General features: G+C 29.6%; 1 protein-coding gene across 1 annotated transcript; it reads left to right on the forward strand.

Moving 5' to 3' along the window:
• LOC124452615 (cytochrome P450 2D4-like) lies at positions 1–4,277 on the forward strand. The gene is given in 4 exon segments (XM_047003202.1): positions 1–110; positions 2,205–2,655; positions 2,658–3,692; positions 4,208–4,277. Coding segments are annotated over 3 exon segments (1,494 nt in total). The 5' UTR covers positions 1–110; positions 2,205–2,224; the 3' UTR covers positions 4,236–4,277.
• Positions 4,278–20,696: the final 16,419 nt, after the last annotated feature.

The following is a 20,696-nucleotide window of genomic DNA, read 5'->3' on the forward strand; positions in this document are numbered from 1 at the left end:
GAGTGGGCCTTGACGTGGCAGAGTCGTAGAGATTGTAATTTTATTTCCTTTGCGTAATTGCTTCAAAGCTATATTGTCTAAGACTTTGGTGCATTAACAACATTAAAACGGTGAGTGAATCTATTCAGGTAAAAAATTTTGGTTCATGAATATTAAATTATCTTGATATTCTTGATGCAACTTTTGCCAGAATGAGCAGTTTAACATGAGCAGTTTTCATGAGTCATTATGCTCTTAATGTAAACTAGACTTTACAGCATTTGCCGTTAATTAAAAGTGAAAGGAAACAGGCGAGTTCTATATTTAATAAAGCGTTTCTAATTTCATTAACAACAATCAAATGCCAATTGAGCAAAAGATAAGTTGAATAAAACAGCCATTGTTCGTAATTCATGCACATGACACGTAATTCATGCTGTGTTTTTTACTTTCAAATGAGCGATACAAACAAAAATAGCAAGTAACGTGATACGAAGGTCAATAAGAAAAATACAAATGCCATATAGATAACATATATTTAATTTAGCATTAGTTCAGAATTGTGGCCAGGGATATACCGGGCGGAAAGCGATTTCTTAATATAAATATCAAATTACATAGATATGATCTTCGCTTTGCTGGACAAGCAATCGTCTCAGGAAAATCAGTTGACGGATTCGAACCCATGACCTCTGCGGCGCCGGTGCAGTGCTCTGAGGTCAGAGCTCATGCTCAGAGCTCATGCTCAGAGTGCATGCTCAGAGTGCATGCTCAGAGGTCATGCTCAGAGCACTGCACCGGCACCGCAGAGGTCATGGGTTCGAATCCCGTTGAGTCACCTGATTTTTTCAGGTTCCTGAGACGATTGCTTAAATTGTCCAGCAAAGTGCGAAGATCATATCTTCATTTAATTTCAAACACCGCACTGCATAAAACATTCATACGACATTCCTTTCACGAGAAAACATGAGCCCAACAATATTGACCTGCTCACCACTGTGTGACTTCATAGCTCAGTTGGTCAGAGCACTGCACCGGCACCGCAGAGGTCATGTGTTCGAATCCCGTTGAGTCACCTGATTTTTTCAGGTTCCTGAGACGATTGCTTAAATTGTCCAGCAAAGTGCGAAGATCATATCTTCATTTAATTTAAAAACATTCTTCATAAATATCAAAGCCCAGCAAAGTGCTTTTAAAAGAGCCAGTTAATGCATAACAAGAAATATTTATTTAGAAGCGTAACGTCTCGACTCTTAAGACATCATCTGTCTGATGATGTCTTGAGAGTCAAGACCAAACGTTACGATTCTAATTAAATATTTCTTTTTATGCATTAAATGGCTCTTTTAAAAGCACTTTGCTGGGCTTTGATATTTATATTAAGAATTAGCATTAGTTGATGAAATTCAAAATTGGAGCGTATTGAGTAAGGGCAAGCCTTTAGTATGATTCGCATGTTGCTTGAATATACCTAAATTCTTTTGGGTACAAAAACTCAAGCGGGTTAAGATGGTTTCGATTGACACATCAGAGAGCGTTTCTACGGAGCGTATCGAATTGTGTTGTTAAAGCAGTCGTGTCTACCACGATGTCTGTCCACAGAAATCTTCCAGGGTGAATAATGATCTGTTTATATGGGCCAGACTAAACAGACGTTGCGTTCAACCACACGAAAACTAGACGCTAAATGCAGAAAACGAACCTTCAGTTAAATTCATCGCGCTAATGATTGTTCACTATGTGCAATTGTTGTTTTTATCGCTCATTTCAAAATGAATAAACGGCATGAATTAGATCGCTATTTTTTTGAACATCCTTTTTGGTCATTTCGTATTCGATTGTTGCTATATTGAAAGTGGAAATGCACTATTAAATATACAACACGTCTTATTAAATATTTATTTTCTCTTAATGTTGGGCAAATGCTTTACTAGCTACACAAACCATGCAATTTTTCATAATAATCAAATCAAAATCAAAACGAGAATCAAAATAAAATAAATAATTGTTCTCCAATAATTCTTGGTTTTCATGTGTGTCTCAAGGAATAGCCAACAAAGAGAGGGCATCCACTATGAGAACCAACAATAGGTGGATTAAATATTACGCTACAATATAGGGTGCTAAATGCAGCATAAAATTTTATCAATGTGTTTGTGTTTATACAAAATATTAGGTTTAAAGTTACGTGCCGTGTTTTCTCTCATCAAAACATTTTATGATAGATTACCCAGAATTTCAAATCATGATTCTGGAGTTGACAACAACGTTCTTGTTAGTTTGGATAACTTGGTATTTAATAACGACATACTTGGAAAGAAGATTAATGCCACCTGGGCCGTTTCCATTGCCAGTCATTGGTAATATGTTACAACAGGATGTCAAGTCAGGAAAACCATTTCATAAACTTTCTAAGACGTACGGTGATATAATGACATTACAATTACACACAAAGTGTGGATTTGTGAACACTGCATCACTTGCCAGAAAGGCAAAGATTGAGTATAATAACGATGTTGTAAGCAGAGAACAAGATATTCCTTTATGTAAAGTACTGGGACCAAATGATGTTGTCTTTGCTGAATATGGAACAGCATTCATGTTCAGAAAAAGAGTATTTAAGTCAGCAATGCACGTGTTTGGAGCAGGTATCAAGGCAGCACAAGAGGACTTCATGCAGTAACATGTACTTTGGAGCAAATAAAAACATTGAAAGATCAACCATTCTCTCCCCAAGAAATTATTGGATCAGCTATAATGGTTCAATTGAGGCAATGGCTCACTGCCGAGAAAGTTTCTTTGGATGATCCAGTAATAATGAATCTCCTCGAGTTTAGTGATCTCGTTGCAAGAAAGATTCCGTCAATTTATTTAACTTACTGCATGATACCGTTTCACTCCTATCTGCCAACAAAGCTTTCCAAATTTGTTAAACGAGGTCAAAATATAAAATTCTCGATACTTTCACCAGTTTTAAAATCCCATTTAGAAACTTACACACCTGGTACTATCCGCGATATGGCTGATAGTTTTATTGAAGCATACAAAAAGGAAGCGGCCAAAGAAAATAAAAAAGATATTGGATCCATTGAAGATATCAAAGCTTTGATGATAGACGTCGCTTTTCCCGGTTCGGACACAACCTCTTCCTCACTATCATGGTTCATATTGTACATGACTTTATACCCTGAAACTTCACAAAAAATTCATGAAGAAATTGTTCATGCACTAGGGAAGGACAAATTGCCGAGAATGGATGACGCCGACAACATGCCTTATCTTCAAGCCACCATTTGTGAAGTATTACGCAAGACCTCTCCAGTGTCAAGGGCAATTACAGTGACAATAAACGATGTAACACTTGCAGGATATTATATTCCAAAAGGAACTACTCTCATGGTCAATATACCAGAGGTTCACTTGGATGAGCGAGAATGGCGGGAACCACATAAATTCAAGCCAGAGCGTTTCTTAGACGAAAATGGGAAATTTGTTGGATGGACAAAGTATCCTGCATTTATGCCGTTTGGTTTAGGTCGAAGAGAATGCGCCGGAATATCGTTTGCAAAGATCATGTTATTTACGTTTACTGCAGCATTATTGCAACAGCTCAAGTTTGAGCTTCCTGAAGGAGCGGAAAGACCTGCAGAAGATGGACCACATTTGGGAATTGTAAATGGTCCGAAGAATTTCTATGTTATCACAAGAAAAAGGTTTTAAGCTATTATTGTAACTTATTTGAGCTATTTTTCAATGTTATACAACAATCGTATAATTTCCATGGACGGATTTTCAGGAGGTTGCAGGGGAGTGCTATACCCTTAAAACATCAGATTTCATCCCGCTAAATAAATTGTTCACGTCTCTCTAAGAAACATTTTGACGCCTTCTATTTTCAGCAACATAAACAGTAGTTCATTTTTACTGAGATTCTCTGGGCAATGTTTCAGCTATGTACACTACCTTTGGTGTCCATACTTCCAGATTGCCACTAAAATCTAGATCCTAACTTTGTCTTGCATCAATTTCTTACCAGCTCACCCTTCTAAAATTATTAGCACTACCCCTGTAAAGATATGAAAATCCGTCCATGATAATTTCTTATATAATTTTCAGAATAATTGTCATAATGAGCATATATGTAAGAGAAGACTAGACAAGGACGTTTATATTTCCACGACGACTGATTTTGTATCATAATATTGTAATAATCATTTTTATTTTATAGAAGAGCGTGCAAGGACTGTGTTGAATAGAAATAAATTAACAGAAACGATTTGTATACAAGAGCGATCTGAAATCAAACATGTAAATGAACAAAATATAGGAGAAGTATTCCATTTGCTTAAGTGTGAAATCTGAATTCTTCTTAACTGCATAGACATAGCCACTGGAACAAAACCTAAAAACACTTGAACTGGAGCATCTCTAAAATATTTTATTTCAAAATGTTTAGAAAAAACAGTTCTTCAAAATACCTCATCTGTGTTTGTGCACAACTAACCCGAAAACATAAGCATTTAAAACATAGTGATAATTAACCCAATACCAGTAAAACATTCATCGAGAACCGACATACAATGACTTAAGGAAAACGTCTGTACAAAACATGGCATAGAGTACAGAACACCGCAATGACATGCGCAACACATCTTTCTCAAATCGGATCACAAACCACCCATGGGAACACAGGAAAAACCAAACAATTAATTCCCGAATATCAAAAAGCAACAAAGGCTTCATTGTAGTGGCACTACCATTTATTCCTTGTTCTGTGATAGAAATCAAACGCTTAAAGAAAAAAGAAACAAAAATACACAAAATTGTTTGTATAAAAATAAAAGATTCTCCGGATTGTATAAAATGATTTTTATTGAGCTTTCGACTCGTTGCTTCGAGCCTTCATCAGAATGAGGAAATTACTATTTACACGTGCTTTTAGCTTGTAGACCAGTGTTGCCACTGACTATTTTAGAAATTCCCAAGATTTTGTGAATAAAAGTCCCAAGATCCTTTAAAATATCCCAAAATCCCCCAGGTACAGCAAAACAGTCGTTTCCGGGGAGCTCCTTTGTCATTGGTACGCCATTAACGCATCATTTTTATTTTGATATTACTTTAAATCAAAAATTGTATAAAAAAAGATAGTAAATACAATTTTTTTACATGATCATGAAACGTTCGTGAAACATAACAGTACATAAAATTGTCAAACATGCTAACCAGACCCTATTTCAACAATCTCTTCGCTTATGATGTCATAAACATCAGTTGCATTTTCTTCCTGTTCCTGACGTTGATCATGTTTATTAAAATATTCTCTCCGACAAATGATCAAATTGTACGTCTTTTACAAGTTTAGTTGACGGCTCCCATGTGTAGCAATGTGTAACTTAAAGCAAATGGTTTGAACCCGGGAGTATTGTTACATGTTTGTAAATGTAGATCGTCCAGGTTGGTACAGTCCTGAGAAGGATTGTTTTTGTTGTTGTTGGCTGACGTTTCGACAACCTTAGCGGCAGTCATCTTCAGAGTCAAATAAAGACTCTGAAGTTAACTACCGCTTCATTTGACTCTGAAGATGACTACCGCTAAGGTTGTCGAAACGTCAGTCAACAACAACAAAAACAGTCCTTCTCAGGACTATACCAACCTGGACGATCTACATTTACAAACATGTAATGTGTAACTTGTCGAGAAATGGCTTGTTTTGCAATAGTCTGTTTCTCAAAGTTGAGCAGTACAGGCGATTGGTTTGAGGAATCTTTATCATACTAACTTGGGAAAAAATTCTGATGAATGAAGTAAAACAAGATGGTCGCCCATTAAATTTTTAAAAAGTTCAAACTTTTTATTTCCGTTACTATCTTTAATAACTCTGATCTCATTCCAAATCTGAGTTGGGGAGTCAGCCATACCTTTATAAAAATCTGTGGCGTATAACAATTGCCTCCACTGGTCATCAATTTCATCCAACTGATCTTTAAACGCTAAAGATGGAAAATGGTGTGCTAATACCGCCATCGAGTTTAACGATCGCCTGGTGGACAATGCCTTTGAAGGGTTGGCAGCTGATAGCAAAGCTAGAGCTAAATCACTTTTGAAAGAAAACCTCTTTTTATTTTGATTATATAACTTAACGAGGAAGTTACTAAAATTGCTTCTGAAACGTTGTTCGGGGTTAACCAAAGACTGGTGAGTGCACAGGCCTACGCATCTTCCTCCGAGATGAATATCATTGAGAAGCTTGTATATCTTTACGTCGTTTGGATTAATCTCGTCCAACGGTGTTTCTCGTACTACTTTGTCTTTGATGAACTGGGCTAAAATGCTTCTATACTCATCTGATATATAACTGTACAGAGTGTGCAGCTTGAAATCTTGAGCTTGAAATTCAACGTTTAAACAATCAACTTTTTGCAATATGTAATTTAGGAATGGCTAATATGTTTGGTTCCTTTTGTCAGTAGTTAACTAATATATATATATATATATATATCATCGCAGGCTCAAGTTCTTTTATTATAAAATGTATTATGTCTAAAAATAGTCATAATATATTTTATAATAAAAAAACCGGGGGGATCGTTTTGGAGGCAGTCAGCGGTAGTAAACATAAAAATAGAGAAGGGTGAGCCTGTGATAAGATACATATATATATTAGGAAAGTGAATAAGAGTAATAGAAAATATATAAGCAAGAAGATTACAAAAAAAAAGATATATTTCAAATACAATACAAAATAATTACATTGATGAAACTCCAAAGTCCAATTTTTTAAAATGATAATATGGAAAGTTCAAAGTCCAATTTACTGATGATACAAATTGTCTCGCTTTAATGCATCATCCACATTAAAGAATCGATAAAAGGAATCAAAGTTTTCACGAAATTTATCATCCCAAAACCAGTTAAGCCAATCTTCCATTTGTAAACAAAGGCATGAATACAACCTTGACTTAGTTGGTATGTTACTCTAGAATAAATAAATAATTTTAAACTTGGAATAATGTCATTTTTTTTTACTTTTTTTCGTTTGTTTTGAAAATTCAACTAAATTCACAATTGCTTTTAAAACCTCTTCATTTAAAATATTTTCTTCATCATCATTATTTTCAGATTTTTACAGAATCAAATTTTTCTTCATCAAATTTATTTTTTTCTTTAATTAAATTCTCTTCTTCTTTAACAATTTTTTCCACATTTTCTTTATTATCTTCATTTTCCATATCTTATTTTCCCCATTCATTTACATTTTCTTTATCATCCATTATAAATAATTAGGATTTATTACTGGATCAACGTTTACAATTCGTTTTTTTTAATGGAAAATCAATAGCAATTACTTTTATAGTTTTTCTTTTTAAATTTTTTTTTCTCTTTAATTTATATAATTTTTTTGTTCTTCTCATGTTGAATACACAACAATAAAAACAAAATTAAAATCGATATTTAAAATATATAGGAATTTTATATCCATAATTCATTTGATTTCTAAATTCTACAAAAATTATCATCGTATGTGCTTCAGTTAATGTTGTTTTTAAATTAATATCAAATCCAAAATCCCCTGTATTCTGACACGATAAAACTTCGGTGAAAATATCTTGATTAGGAAATAAATCAAATCCGATAATTCCACATTCAGACTTAAATCGGGAGTAATCAAAATTCATTTTTCATTTTTTTTATTTAAAATTTTCTTTAAATTCCAATATGCATCTTTTCGTCCGCGATACTCATGTGTTACTGAACGATTAGTACGTGCACAACAATAACAGAAATTGAATAATTTATATAAGTGACAATTGAGTTGATATGAACCATTAAATCTTGTTGTTTTTTGAGAAACTATAAAAACTCTTGATGGTAAACCCCCTGTGAATACATCATAACAGTTGATTGCTTGCGATCCAATACTAAGAGTTTTTGGAACAACTCTCATATTGTTTACAAATTAATGACACTCTTTATTTTCTTGTATCAATTTATTATTTATGGCTCTACTCAATTGTTCATTTCGTTTAAACATTATAGTATTTATCTTAAAACATTTAAGATGAATATCGTAATTTTGAGGATTATTACCAGCTAATCCCATCAAATAACTTGTTTTTTCTGCTCTTGAAAATTGAAATTTCAAATCACTAGCTGATGTAATCCATGTTGTTTTACCATATCCATTTATCAAAGTCATATCAAGTTGATCTATAATTTTGCAAGTCTTATTATTTATAAGCTTTACTAGTGCATTTTTTCCACTTAAATCAGCTTCCTCTTTTGCAGTCGTATTTGACCTAATTTTATTTTTTTCATCCATTTCTCCACTTCCATCCAACATACCTAGATTCACATCGCCTAAATCGCCACGTGATTCATATGGTGTACATAAAATATTTTTTAAATATGAAATCCTCTAATACTGATTAGTAATGTTATTTACAAAAACATCATTAGTATATAAATTTATATTACACCACATTTTAGTTACAGGTCTTGGATAAACGCATATGTTTAAATTATTAAATAAAGTCCCGCCTGCCATTAATTTTATTCTACCACTCATATCAAAGTCATCAGTTCTCATTAAACCATATTCGGATTTTGACATTATACAATCGAATTTTTTTGCATAAGGTTCGTCAGGTTCGGGATTTAAATAAATAGGTCTAAATTCTAAAAATGTGTAATTTTGAGGAACTGGTTGAAACAAATTTAAATTACTGCTTACAACATGATCATTTTTATCAATTTCATTTTCACTAACACTTGCCATTTTTTATGATTTTTTTAGTTAGAAGTTCACACAACCAACGAAAGATATAAAATGAACACATAGTTTTTTTAATAACTTATAAATATATATTATTTACAAGAAATTCAATTTACTTCTGCAAAAGATTCAATAAATCATCATCAATTCTCTTTCTTTTTCTCTTTTGAAATCTTTTTTATTTTCCTTTTCTTTCTCCTTTACAGCATATTCTGATAATTGTTTTTTAATAAATTATTAAGTGCGACATCAGTTAAGCCCGTAGGTGGACAATTTCCTTTTTTTCAGTGATAGAACTAGATTTATATTTTATATAATTAAAATGTGGATTACAATATTTCATGCCATTTCCCTCTAATACATTTTCATAATATTTATAGAAATTATTTTTACTTTCTTCATTCATTTTTTTCTTAAAATTTTAAGACAAGAAATATATCTAGTTCTTCGTCGGTGATATAGTTACTATGTGAATCATCGTACTCCAATTCAAATAATATATATTTTGAAAATAGAACCGAAGGAGCTTTTTCATATTCTATCATTGGCATTGATTGCAAATTAAAATTAGCAACAGCATCTAATATGGCTAGTCCTCCATTTAAATATAAAAAAATTTTTTTATGCATTAATAAAAAAAATGTAATATTATTTGGTTCGCTATCGGTACTTCTTATACTGTTCGGTATACAATTTTTCACATTAGTTAGAACACCAAGTCTGGCATTTTTTGTATATTTCCAGTTGTATCGGTAACAAAATTATATGGTATAATTGAATAGATATTTAATTTAAATCCTCCTTTTTTGAAATTTTTTGGTTTTAAACTCTTTATTCGATATAAAATTTTATTATTTTTACTAATTCCTGATAAATTAAATGGATATAATATATCTATATCTGCCCAAAAAAAATTTAGAGATACAGTATGATTATGTCTAGGTATTTTAATAGGACGTAACTAAATTTCCATTTTTTAATCAATTTGACATTCCAACGTTATATTTCAAGAATCAAACGGTATATAGTTGCCTTGATGATCCAAAACTTTTATAGTTACATCTTTAATAAATGAAGAAATTAATTGTTTTTTTATAATTGGAGGGTTGTACACAACAGGTCGTCTCCACTTTCATTTGCATAATGTAAAGGAACAATACATAAAAATTCACTTCTTGAATCATTAACAATTTCGCTATCAATTTTATCACAATATATAAAAATTTCATTTATTCCAATTGTCTCATCAGAAAGATATGGACAATGAAATAATTTAATTTTTTTAAAAATTTAAGTTCGGTAGAATCAAATCCAGAATCAAATGTATATTTTATTTCTTCTTTATCTAGCCCCAACGTAAAACTTAATTTTTTTGAAAAAGTAAATTTGAATTCCAATGTATTATTTCCTGTAGTGTAGTCAATATATTCTATTTTGTTCATTACGGGTTGTGTCCAAAAATAATTTTTAAAATTATATTTTTTACCATTTTTAATATAAGATTCTTTCCCCTGACCATAGAAACAAGTATATTCATTTGTTAAAATTATATTATTTTTACAATTTTTACTATTAAAAAAAACATTAAAATCGTTTAAATAATAATTAAAAAGCATTATAACTTTTTTATTGTTATATATTCCCGACGGTATTTTAATTCTTGGTAAATTAAACTTCAAAATTGGATATAAACTTTTATCTCTATTTTTAGTACTATCATCCGTTTGAATAAAGTATTTTGAAAATTTTTATTCCAATTCACACCAGCATTCATCTTCATTAATATTTTTTGCTGTTTTTGGATAAAAACATTTAACACAGATATGCATTTTTTATTATTTATTGCGTCAATTTTACCCGGTAATGTTGTGGTAAAATGATTAATATAATTTTTTTCACCATTTTTATTATTAACATTACTAATCAATGTAATATTTTTCATTTTTAAACCTTTTTCAATTCTTCACGATAAAATTTCCCTTGAATTCACTCACCGTTGTTATCACAAAGCTTATAAGTAACAGGATCCGTCAACAAAACTTTATTTATATAAAAAATCTCATTAACCCACTGTCTTAAACTTTCCTTTTCAAAAATATTATTTTTAATTCTTGAAATTTGCACTTTATCATTTTTTTAATATATTTAAATTTTTATCCCTTTTTTTGTTTAAAATATTAGACAGTCTTTTGATGTAATTTTTTTTTTCCACCTAAATAGACATCATATGGTGAAAGATTATCGGAAAGGAATCCATGATGAGGAGACTCGTTATATCTTTCCACAATTAAATGTAAGTATTTTTTATAATTAAATTTTGTTTTTCGATTCTCGTTTGCAACAAGTCAATAGTTCTTCTAATCATCTGTTTTATTGTTCGTATAAATTTTTCAGCATGAGTAGCTCTAATTTCACGATTATAAGTATTATAAATTGTAAAATTATATATTTTTGATAATTCTTTTCGAATCCCTTGAAATTCACTTCCCTCATCCGATACTATATTTTTAGGAAATTCATTTTCTTTCAATAAAATATCTTCAAACTTTTTCATAACATATTTACTAGATTTATTTTGTAATTAACGGACAAATGCATATCTGGAATAAACATCAACTACACATAACAAATATCGCAAATTGTCGTTATATCTTGCCAAATCTTTCATTTCAGCTAAATCATTTTTTTCCATATATTTATATTTAAACGATTATATTTTTTCTTTTTCTTTTGGTACAAATTATGTATATTTTGTTCATTATCTTCTAAATGTTCACCTTTTAATAATCTTGCGGCTTTTTTTATAAAATCGTCATTAATTAAATTAGTCTTCTTCTTCGTTTTCCTCATCGTCATCATTTACAATCGTTGGAAGAGGGGGACGATGATAACCAAGCACTGAAAGAAAAATGTTCTTATATATTCTTTCGATTTCATCATTTCCATATTTTTTATAAATTTCTGCAAAATCATATTTCTTTCCCATTTTTCCTCTAAAATTTCATTCATAATTTCACTATGATAAACAATGCAATCATATATTGAAATATCCAATTTATTAGAAAACTATGTTTGTAATTGATGATCGTCCAGGTTAATAAAGTCCTGAGAAGGACTGTTTTTGTTGTAGTAGACTGACGTTTCGACAACCTTAGTGGTAGTCATCTTCAGAGTCAAATGAGGAGTAAACGTCAGGTTAGCCGTATTTGTTATCTGTTTCCTACGTCATTGTATTGTGTGTACAGGAAATATGTATTGTCATTGTGGATTTGTGTGAAGTGAAATATTTTATTGTGATGTGTGATTTACGTGTGACGTTTTAAATTGTAATATGTGGGTGTCAATTGTGTATTGTCATTGTGAATTAGTTTGAAGTGTAATGTTTTTAGTTGATCGTTTGTTTGTATTGTGAATAAGTCGTTTGTAAGGTGCCGGTAATTGCTGTGATCTGTTCAGGGGGATTTGTTCCAAGTTGGTATACCAACTTTCTAATGTAAGCCGTTGTCTATAGTCAGTACTGTAAGTGATGCATTTTGCCGAGTCTCAGTCAATGTTGTGCTTAGTGATTCGGTGATGTTCGGCAATGTGATTAGTTTTGACTTGTTTCTTAGTAGCTCGTTTGTGCTCAGTAAGTCTTATGTTTAAATTCCTGCCAGTTTCCCTGATATAGGAGGCGTGGCAGTCGGAGCAATTTATTTTGTAAACTGCACCTTGTCGTTCGTTGGGTTGTTCTTTGTCCTTTATGTTCGTTAGTACTTGTCGTAATGTTGTGATTGGTTTATGTGCGACACGTATGTTGTATGGTCGTAAGATACGCGAGGTAGTCTCAGATGTACCTTTGATGTAAGGTATCGTTGCTGTTGTCACTGAGTTGTTCGTTTCATTGGGTTCGTTGGGTTTGTAAGTGTTGCGTTTGATAAAGTCAGAGTTATAGTTGTTTTTGTCAAAAACACGTTTGAGGTAGTTGTTTTCATTTTGTAGAGCGTCCGGTGAATCACATATAATTTGTGCACGTCTTGTTAATGTTCTCATTGTGGTGGCTTTGTGTGATGTAGGGTTGTAAGATGATTGGTCTAGTAGTCGGTCAGTATGTGTTGGCTTGCGATAAACTGTTGTTCCTAGTTTTTGATTGTCATGTTTTACTAAACACTCGAGAAAAGGAAGAGTTCCGTTTTCTTCGACATCTTTGGTAAATTGTATATGGCTGTTCTGTTTGTTGATGTGAGTATGGAAGTCATCAATCTCGTCTGCATGTAGTGCTGTGATTGTGTCATCTACGTAGCGAAACCAAAAAGGTAGTGCATGTTTGTAAGTCATGAGTGCCCGTTCCTCTATAGATTGCATTACAATTTCAGCAACTACAATAGAAACGGGCGAGCCCATTGCTGTCCCATGTAATTGTTTGTAGTGTGTTCCTTTGTATTGGAAGTAAGTCGAGGTGAGGCAGAGCTCTAGTAACTCCCTAATGTCTTCTGTCGGTAATGGCAGTACGTCCGTGGTGTTTGTAATGAGGGTTTTTGTACAAGTAAGTGCCAGATTAAGTGGAATACTGGTGAACAGTGATTTCACATCAAAAGACACTAGTATATAGTTGTCCAATATTTGTATAGTGCACAGTTTTTAATGAAAGTTTCAGTGGATTGTAGCTTGTGTTTTGATTTGTTTGTAAGTGGTTGCAGTATGTTAGTCAAGTACTTTGAAACCGTCAAGTACGTTGCAGTATGTTAGTCAAGTACGCCAACAACTCTGGTTCAACCACCGCTGCAAGGATTTTGGTCTCGTTCCTGCAGGACTTAGAATTAAGTCCCCATTGAACACACAAGAGGCTATTCAGATTATCAAATTCACCAGCAGACGACGTAGGAACCAGATAACAAATACGGCCAACCTGACGTTTACTCCTCATTTGACTCTGAAGATGACTACCGCTAAGGTTGTCGAAACGTCAGTCTACAACAACAAAAACAGTCCTTCTCAGGACTTTATTAATTTGGACGATCATCAATTACAAACATATAATGATACTCCCGGGTTCAAACCATTTACTTTATTAGAAAACCCTTTCGACATATAAATAGCTTCAATATCATTATCATTTTCAATGTCATTACCATTTTCAATATCATTTCCATTTTCATTCATTTTTCTTTTTTTTCTTGCTACAGGTTTTGGCATTTCTTTTTTACTTTTTTGTTCTTGAACTTCCTTTCCTTTGCTTTGTTTTTTTCCTTTTCTTCTTCACTATTTAATACATCACGACAAGATACGACAAATTGTCGCAATTTTTGTGATATAGTTTTTAAATCGTCATCTTTTCTGAATTACACTTTGTAAAATTCATCCGTCCAATCAATCATTGAAATATCATTTAGATAGCTTGGTTTGAAACATTTATCCCACTCATCATTATCATCATCAACAAAAATAGTTACACTTTCATCAACAGTACGAGATGATTTTTGTGTTTTTAAAATTAATTTTCCTGATTCACGTTCCAAAATAACACGTTTTTCATTAGATGAAAACAAAATTTCATACAAATCTTCACTTTCATCTTTTTTAGCAATTTTGTTCAACACGCTTGCTAAAATTTCCCATTTTTGCAAATTCATTTGCAATTCATCTTTACAACACACCCCATCATTGTATGGAGAGAAAATAGATTTTGAAAAAAACATAGCTTGCTAAAACGATTAGAACGGCATACTTTATTTCCAAGGATTGCTTTTCCATTAGTATAACTTTGTAAAACTGTTACCAAATCTCTAAAAATTTTTTTGTAAATGGTAAACTCTTGAGCCATTTGTTTTATCTTTTCCTTAAAAAACTTATATTGATGTGTTGTTTGATGAAATCAAATGATATAAAACATGAAAAATAAGATATATATATACCCTACAAAAAATCAAAAATTTTAAATTTTTACAAAAAAAAATCAACAAATTTTTTACAAATTTATCAACAAATATTTTTCATTAATCCCATACCATTTTTGTTATATTAATAAAAGGCTCTGTAAGAAAATATAATTCTTTACCAATATTTTTTTCTATATATTTTTGTTCATTTATATATTTATATATTATAGTCTCTGAGATATAATTTATATTTTAAAATAAAATTATAAATTTTTTTTTGATCAGTAGTTTTCAACTCGTTATTCTTTGATAAAAAGTCAGGAATATAATTTTTAGAAAAAATATTTTTAAAACATTTTTCGTCAAATTGCAACAAATAAATTCCATAAAAATAGCAATGAATTAACTTATTCCCATTCATCATCACCACCAATACAGATACTTTCTTCTGACAAATACGTATTTTTCATAAATTTCTGTATCGCTAGAATTTTCTTTTCTTGGTATTTTATCTTTTTCATAAATTCCTCTTCAATAATACAACAGTGATAACAAATCTACAATGATAAAATTATTGAAAAAAATAATAATGTCACAAGAAATGTTATAATCATTTCATCTACGAGCACTTCAATCAAATAAAATTTTTAATTCCTTGATATTTTCTTCCAATATCTTTATCCTGACATTAAAAAATTCCACTTTCGTTGAATGTATTTCGATCAATTTAAGAAGAATACAACCAGATATAAGTAAAAGACAAATGTAGGAATCATCCATTTCTCCTTTCTTATTGCTCTTTATATAAAAACCCAAACTAAATTTGAAATAATAAAAATAATACAAAATATGCATAAAAAAAAATTAAAAATAGCGTCGACATCATCATCATCATGATTATTTTCCATTTTCATTCAATAATTTTTTTTCTTCTATAAATTTCTCTAATTCAATAATTTTCTTTTCTTTATCTTTTATGATATTATCTTGCTCTTTTATGATAATATGTTGCTCTTTTATCTTGTGGGTAAAAGTTTCAATCTCTACATTCAATTTTTCAACATCTAATTTTAAACCCATCACTTCTTGATATTTTTCCTCAATTTTATACAAAAAAAGTAAAACATGATCCTTATAAAAAATTTGATTATTCTTAAAATTGAATCGATAGTTAGAATTTTTTCATAAGGAAATTTTTTCCAACTTATACAGTTATGAGTATATATGTATTAATCAACTACTAAGACATCGTCTTTTTCTACAAGTTTTTTTAGCAATGTTTTATTTATATCAATCAATTCATTTTTTTTCACATAAAGATTTAATTACTATTTTTTTTCTTCAATAGTTAAGAATAATGTTTCTTATCTTTCCACAAATTCTTTATTCTTTTCTTCAGCAATTCGAAGTCTTTCTTCTAAATCCTTTATCTTTTGTTCTGTTATTTTTTTTCTCCAACACGTAATTTGTGATTTTAACTTAAATTTTAACGATATTTCAGCTATAATTTTTTTATCTTTTTCTCTTTCTTGAACAGCTTCAAAATATCCATAAAAAAAGTATTGATTAGTCTCACGAGACAAGTCAAAAAATTTATTCATAAAGTGTACAAAATTCTCACCAAAACTCTCTCAATTAGACATAGTTAAAATATTTTTATCTTCTCTAATAATCCCTTCACTGTATTTACATCTTGCTTTTTTTGTTTACAAATATAAACGTTCGCTTTATATATAGCAGTAGTATCGTCTATAGATAGCATATATATTTTAAAATAATCATATTTTTCATCATTTTTATGGTAAATTCTATAAAAATAATCGTTGCATAAAACAGTATCTACAAGTAAAAAGTTCTCATCCATTTTTGTTCATGTCTTCATTTGTTCGTTGATCTTTATACGTGGAATCAGAAAAACCAAAAGGTAGATAAATTTGATTTTTTTCATTTTTCTTGAGTGTATTCACATACATTTGAGGATAACTTCAAACAATATTAGAGAATTTAAATCCTCTCCATGCTATTTTTTTAAATCATTATATAAAACAGATGAAATTAACAAATCGTTTAACAAATCAAAATATCCATGAATTAATGATAATAAAGTAACTTGATTTTCTATCACCACTTTTCTAAAAAAATTTTTTCTTTCTATTTATTCTTCCTCGTAAGCTTTATTTATTCTTTCCAAGGTTTCAGGAGGGATGGATGCCATTGATATCTTTATATACAATATACAATCCAAAACCTTCATGCAACGATACTAAGATATCAATGATAAGATATTTCACAACAAATGTTTACAACATCAACCATCCCCATAAATAAACACGTCGTTATTCACATTTTTCTTTAAGAACAAATCAAGTTCATTTTCTTCATATTTATTTAAATCGAAAAACATCTCTTCGTTTTTTTCTTCATTATACCATGGAGTATTTCTTAAATCGTTGTACAATTGTTCATTCTTCAAAATATATCCAATAATCTGAATATATTTATGAATAGAAGAAGTCAATTTCTCATTACAGACAATCATATCTTTTAAAAGATATTTCCTTTTTTTTCAGGTATTTTTTCCCATTCAGAATGATATGATTGTGCTCTTTTTAAATTTTTTTTCTATATTATGTCAATAGAGTTTTGAGAAACAGCAAAAGGAACACACTTATATATAAAATAAAATGGGTAAAATCGAAGTAGGTAAAATTTATGAATTTTTAACTGAATTTAATTGTAGTAAATGTATATATATCTATTTTTTACCAAATCATTATAAATATGTTAGTGAATTATCTTTTAATGAATTTATTGTTAACCATATAAATTATATTGAATACGAGAAAAAAATAAACAAAAAAAATTTAAAAAAGAATTTAAAAAATGGAAAAAAGAAAAAACACTTTATATTATTACAAAACTATAAAAACCATGTAGTGTAAAATTTTAAAATCAAAAATAGATATGTCATATGAACACATCTATAAAATATACAACAAATTACATTATAAATATTGTTTTTCTTGTTCATCATGTCGAAGTCATAAAATTAAGTTAATTTGCTTTGGTCGTACACCATTATCAAATGAAGATGCTATCAAGTATCATACAGAATTTTGTTGTAAAGAAAAGGAAAAAATAAAGAAAAAAGTTGAAGAAGAAATTAAATTTATCAAAGAATAAAAAGAAAAAAGGAAAAAAAATAAAATAATATACAAGAAAGAACATAAAGAAATAAAAATTAAGAGAACCTATTTAAAACCTCATGTAATTTTTTTCAAAAAAGAAGAAAACACTTCAAATCAATATGCCATATACATCCATCACTAAACTATACAGCAAATTATATTATAAATATTGTTATCATTGCAGTTTATGTTATAATTACGGTTTTTATTTCGGTAAAACTGAATTACCATCACCAAGTCCAGCAGAGAGTACTGATTATCATGCAAACGTTTGCTATAAAGACAAAGAAGAATTAAAAAGAAAAATTGAAGAGGAAATTAAATTAATAAAAGAAGAAGAAGAAAAAAGGAAAAAAAATAAAAGGCTTGTCAAAAAGGAACTTAAAGAAATAAAAAAAAGAAAAGCACAATATTACATGCTTTTTTATAAGAAATTTGATTTTTTTGGAAAAAATGGATGAAAATAAAAATAGTATTGCAAATGAAAGATATAGAAAATTATTTTATAAATATTGTTTTTATTGTAAAGAATGTCAAAGATATCACATGGAAGCTTTATATAGTGCTTCATTACCAAAAAATCCAACAATTTGTGTTTTTAATCATTTATATGTTTGCTGTAAAGAAAAGGAAGAATTAAAAAGACTTGAGGAAGAAATTACTTTTATCGAAGAAGAAAGAAAAAAAAAATACAAAAATTATAGGAAAGAAAAAAATTAAAATCAATATGTCATATACCCCCCTCTGTACGCTATACAGCAAATTGTTTTTATAAATATTGTTATCATTGCGAGATATGTTACGATTACGAAATTTATTTGGATTTGAAAAATTTCCCAGCATCAACTACAGCAAAAAGTATTGATAATCATGCAAGTTTTTGCTGTAAAGACAAAAAAGAACTAAAAAGAAAAATTGAAGAAGAAATTCAATCAATAAAAGAAGAAGAAGAAAAAGGAAAAAATGAATGAAAATAAAAGTAATAATTTTCTTGAAAATGAAAGATACAGAAAATTATTTTATAAATATTGTTTTCATTGTGAAAAATGTCAAAAATATAAAAGCGTTTATATAACGCGTCATTTGGAGTATACCCAACAGATTTAATTTTTCATGATTCATATACATGTTGTAAAGAAAAGAAAGAAATTCAAAAAGAAATTGAAAAAGAAATTGATTTTATTCATAAAGAAAGACACTATACAGCAGTAAGTTATGTTATTAACAAAAACTCAAATCAGAATATATTCAATTTTTATCCAATTTTTGTTGTATTACAGAGAGAAAATACAAAAAAAAAGAGAAAATGAATGAAAATAGTGATATAAAAACAAGACTGCAAGAAATATCTTTATTCATAAAACAACAAACATTTTACTGCAAAAAGAAATAAATGAAATAAATGATGTGGTAACAAAAAGGAAAAAGAAAATTTTGAGAAATTAAATTATTATAACTTACTTGACAAAATTAATGAATTAGAAAAAAAAGGTAAAAATGATATATCTGAAAAATCAACATCTGGTGAACCAACGGGTTTATTTGGTAAATGTAGTGCTCAAAAAACATTTGATTTACCCAGTAAGGAAGAAAAGCCATTAGCATTTGGTGCATCTACATCTGTTTTTTCAAGACAACCATTTGGTGCACCTAGAGGGTTATTTAAAAAAATTTTTTTTAATATAACATTTTAAATTGTAAAAACATGTAATAAATTGGTTTTTCTTGATTAAAATTGTTTTGCAATTTTTTACATTTTTTTCATTTTTTTACATTTTGAAATTTTATTTTTTTCAATTTTTTTCAACTTTTTTCAACTTTTTACAATAAATTTCAATTTTTACAATTATCTCTATATTTATGCACTTTTATATATCTACTTGTATCATAAATATTCAGTCGCTCAAAGAGAGAAGATGTCTTTCAAAAGTAGAATTAATTCAATTATTCAAGATCTGAAATTTTTTTGGTATGTGGATGGTCAACACATATTCATGTTTGGTCTTCTTAATCTTAGCTTTCTTTTTTGTCTTCACAAAGCAACAACGTCTTTGGTTCAGCCCGTTAATATTGGTTTATGTGATTAATTTTATCTCGACTTTTTTGGTAAGCATATTTTAATTTTTATTATTTATTAACATTGTGACACTTACTTATTTGACATCATTTTCTTAGAAAAAATTTTGTTAAATATTAGAATGTGTGACATACGATCTGGGTCAAGTTTTTATCCATGTCTTTGTATGCAATTAGAAAATTGGTTTAAGTGGTTTTGGGTCGATAATGAATTTGGTGAATCATTTGAGTCCTTTTATCGATTTTTTATTGTGGATAAAGCATTGAAGCGAGACAATTTGTATCATCAATAAAATGGACTTTGGACTTTCCATAATATCATTTAAAAATTGGACTTTGGACTTTCATCAATGTAATTATTTTATATTGTATTTGAAATATATCTTTTTTTTTGAAATCTTCTTGCTTATATATTTTCTATTACTCTTATTCACTTTCCTAATATATATATGTATCTTATCACAGGCTCACCCTTCTCTATTTTTATGTTTACTACCGCTGACTGCCTCCAAAACGATCCCTCCGGTTTTTTATTATAAAATATATTATGACTATTTTTAGACATAATACATTTTATAATAAAAAAACTTGAGCCTGCGATGATATATATATGTATATTAATTAACTACTTTGTCGTCATGGTTTCATAGATCTTGACCGCCTCGTCTACACGATCACATTAAGACTCAGATTGAAAAAAAAGTTTTAATGCACCCCATTGTTCTAAAATTCTTGCAAAAACTTAGCCACGGAAAAGCCACCTTGTCTGTGAAAGTTTGAGAACTTTATGACGAGACGTTTTCATAATATCTTGTATGAGAC

This window comes from Xenia sp. Carnegie-2017, unplaced genomic scaffold (assembly GCF_021976095.1).
Source record: "Xenia sp. Carnegie-2017 unplaced genomic scaffold, XeniaSp_v1 HiC_scaffold_13, whole genome shotgun sequence".
In the NCBI taxonomy this organism is placed as follows: Eukaryota; Metazoa; Cnidaria; class Anthozoa; order Malacalcyonacea; family Xeniidae; genus Xenia; species Xenia sp. Carnegie-2017.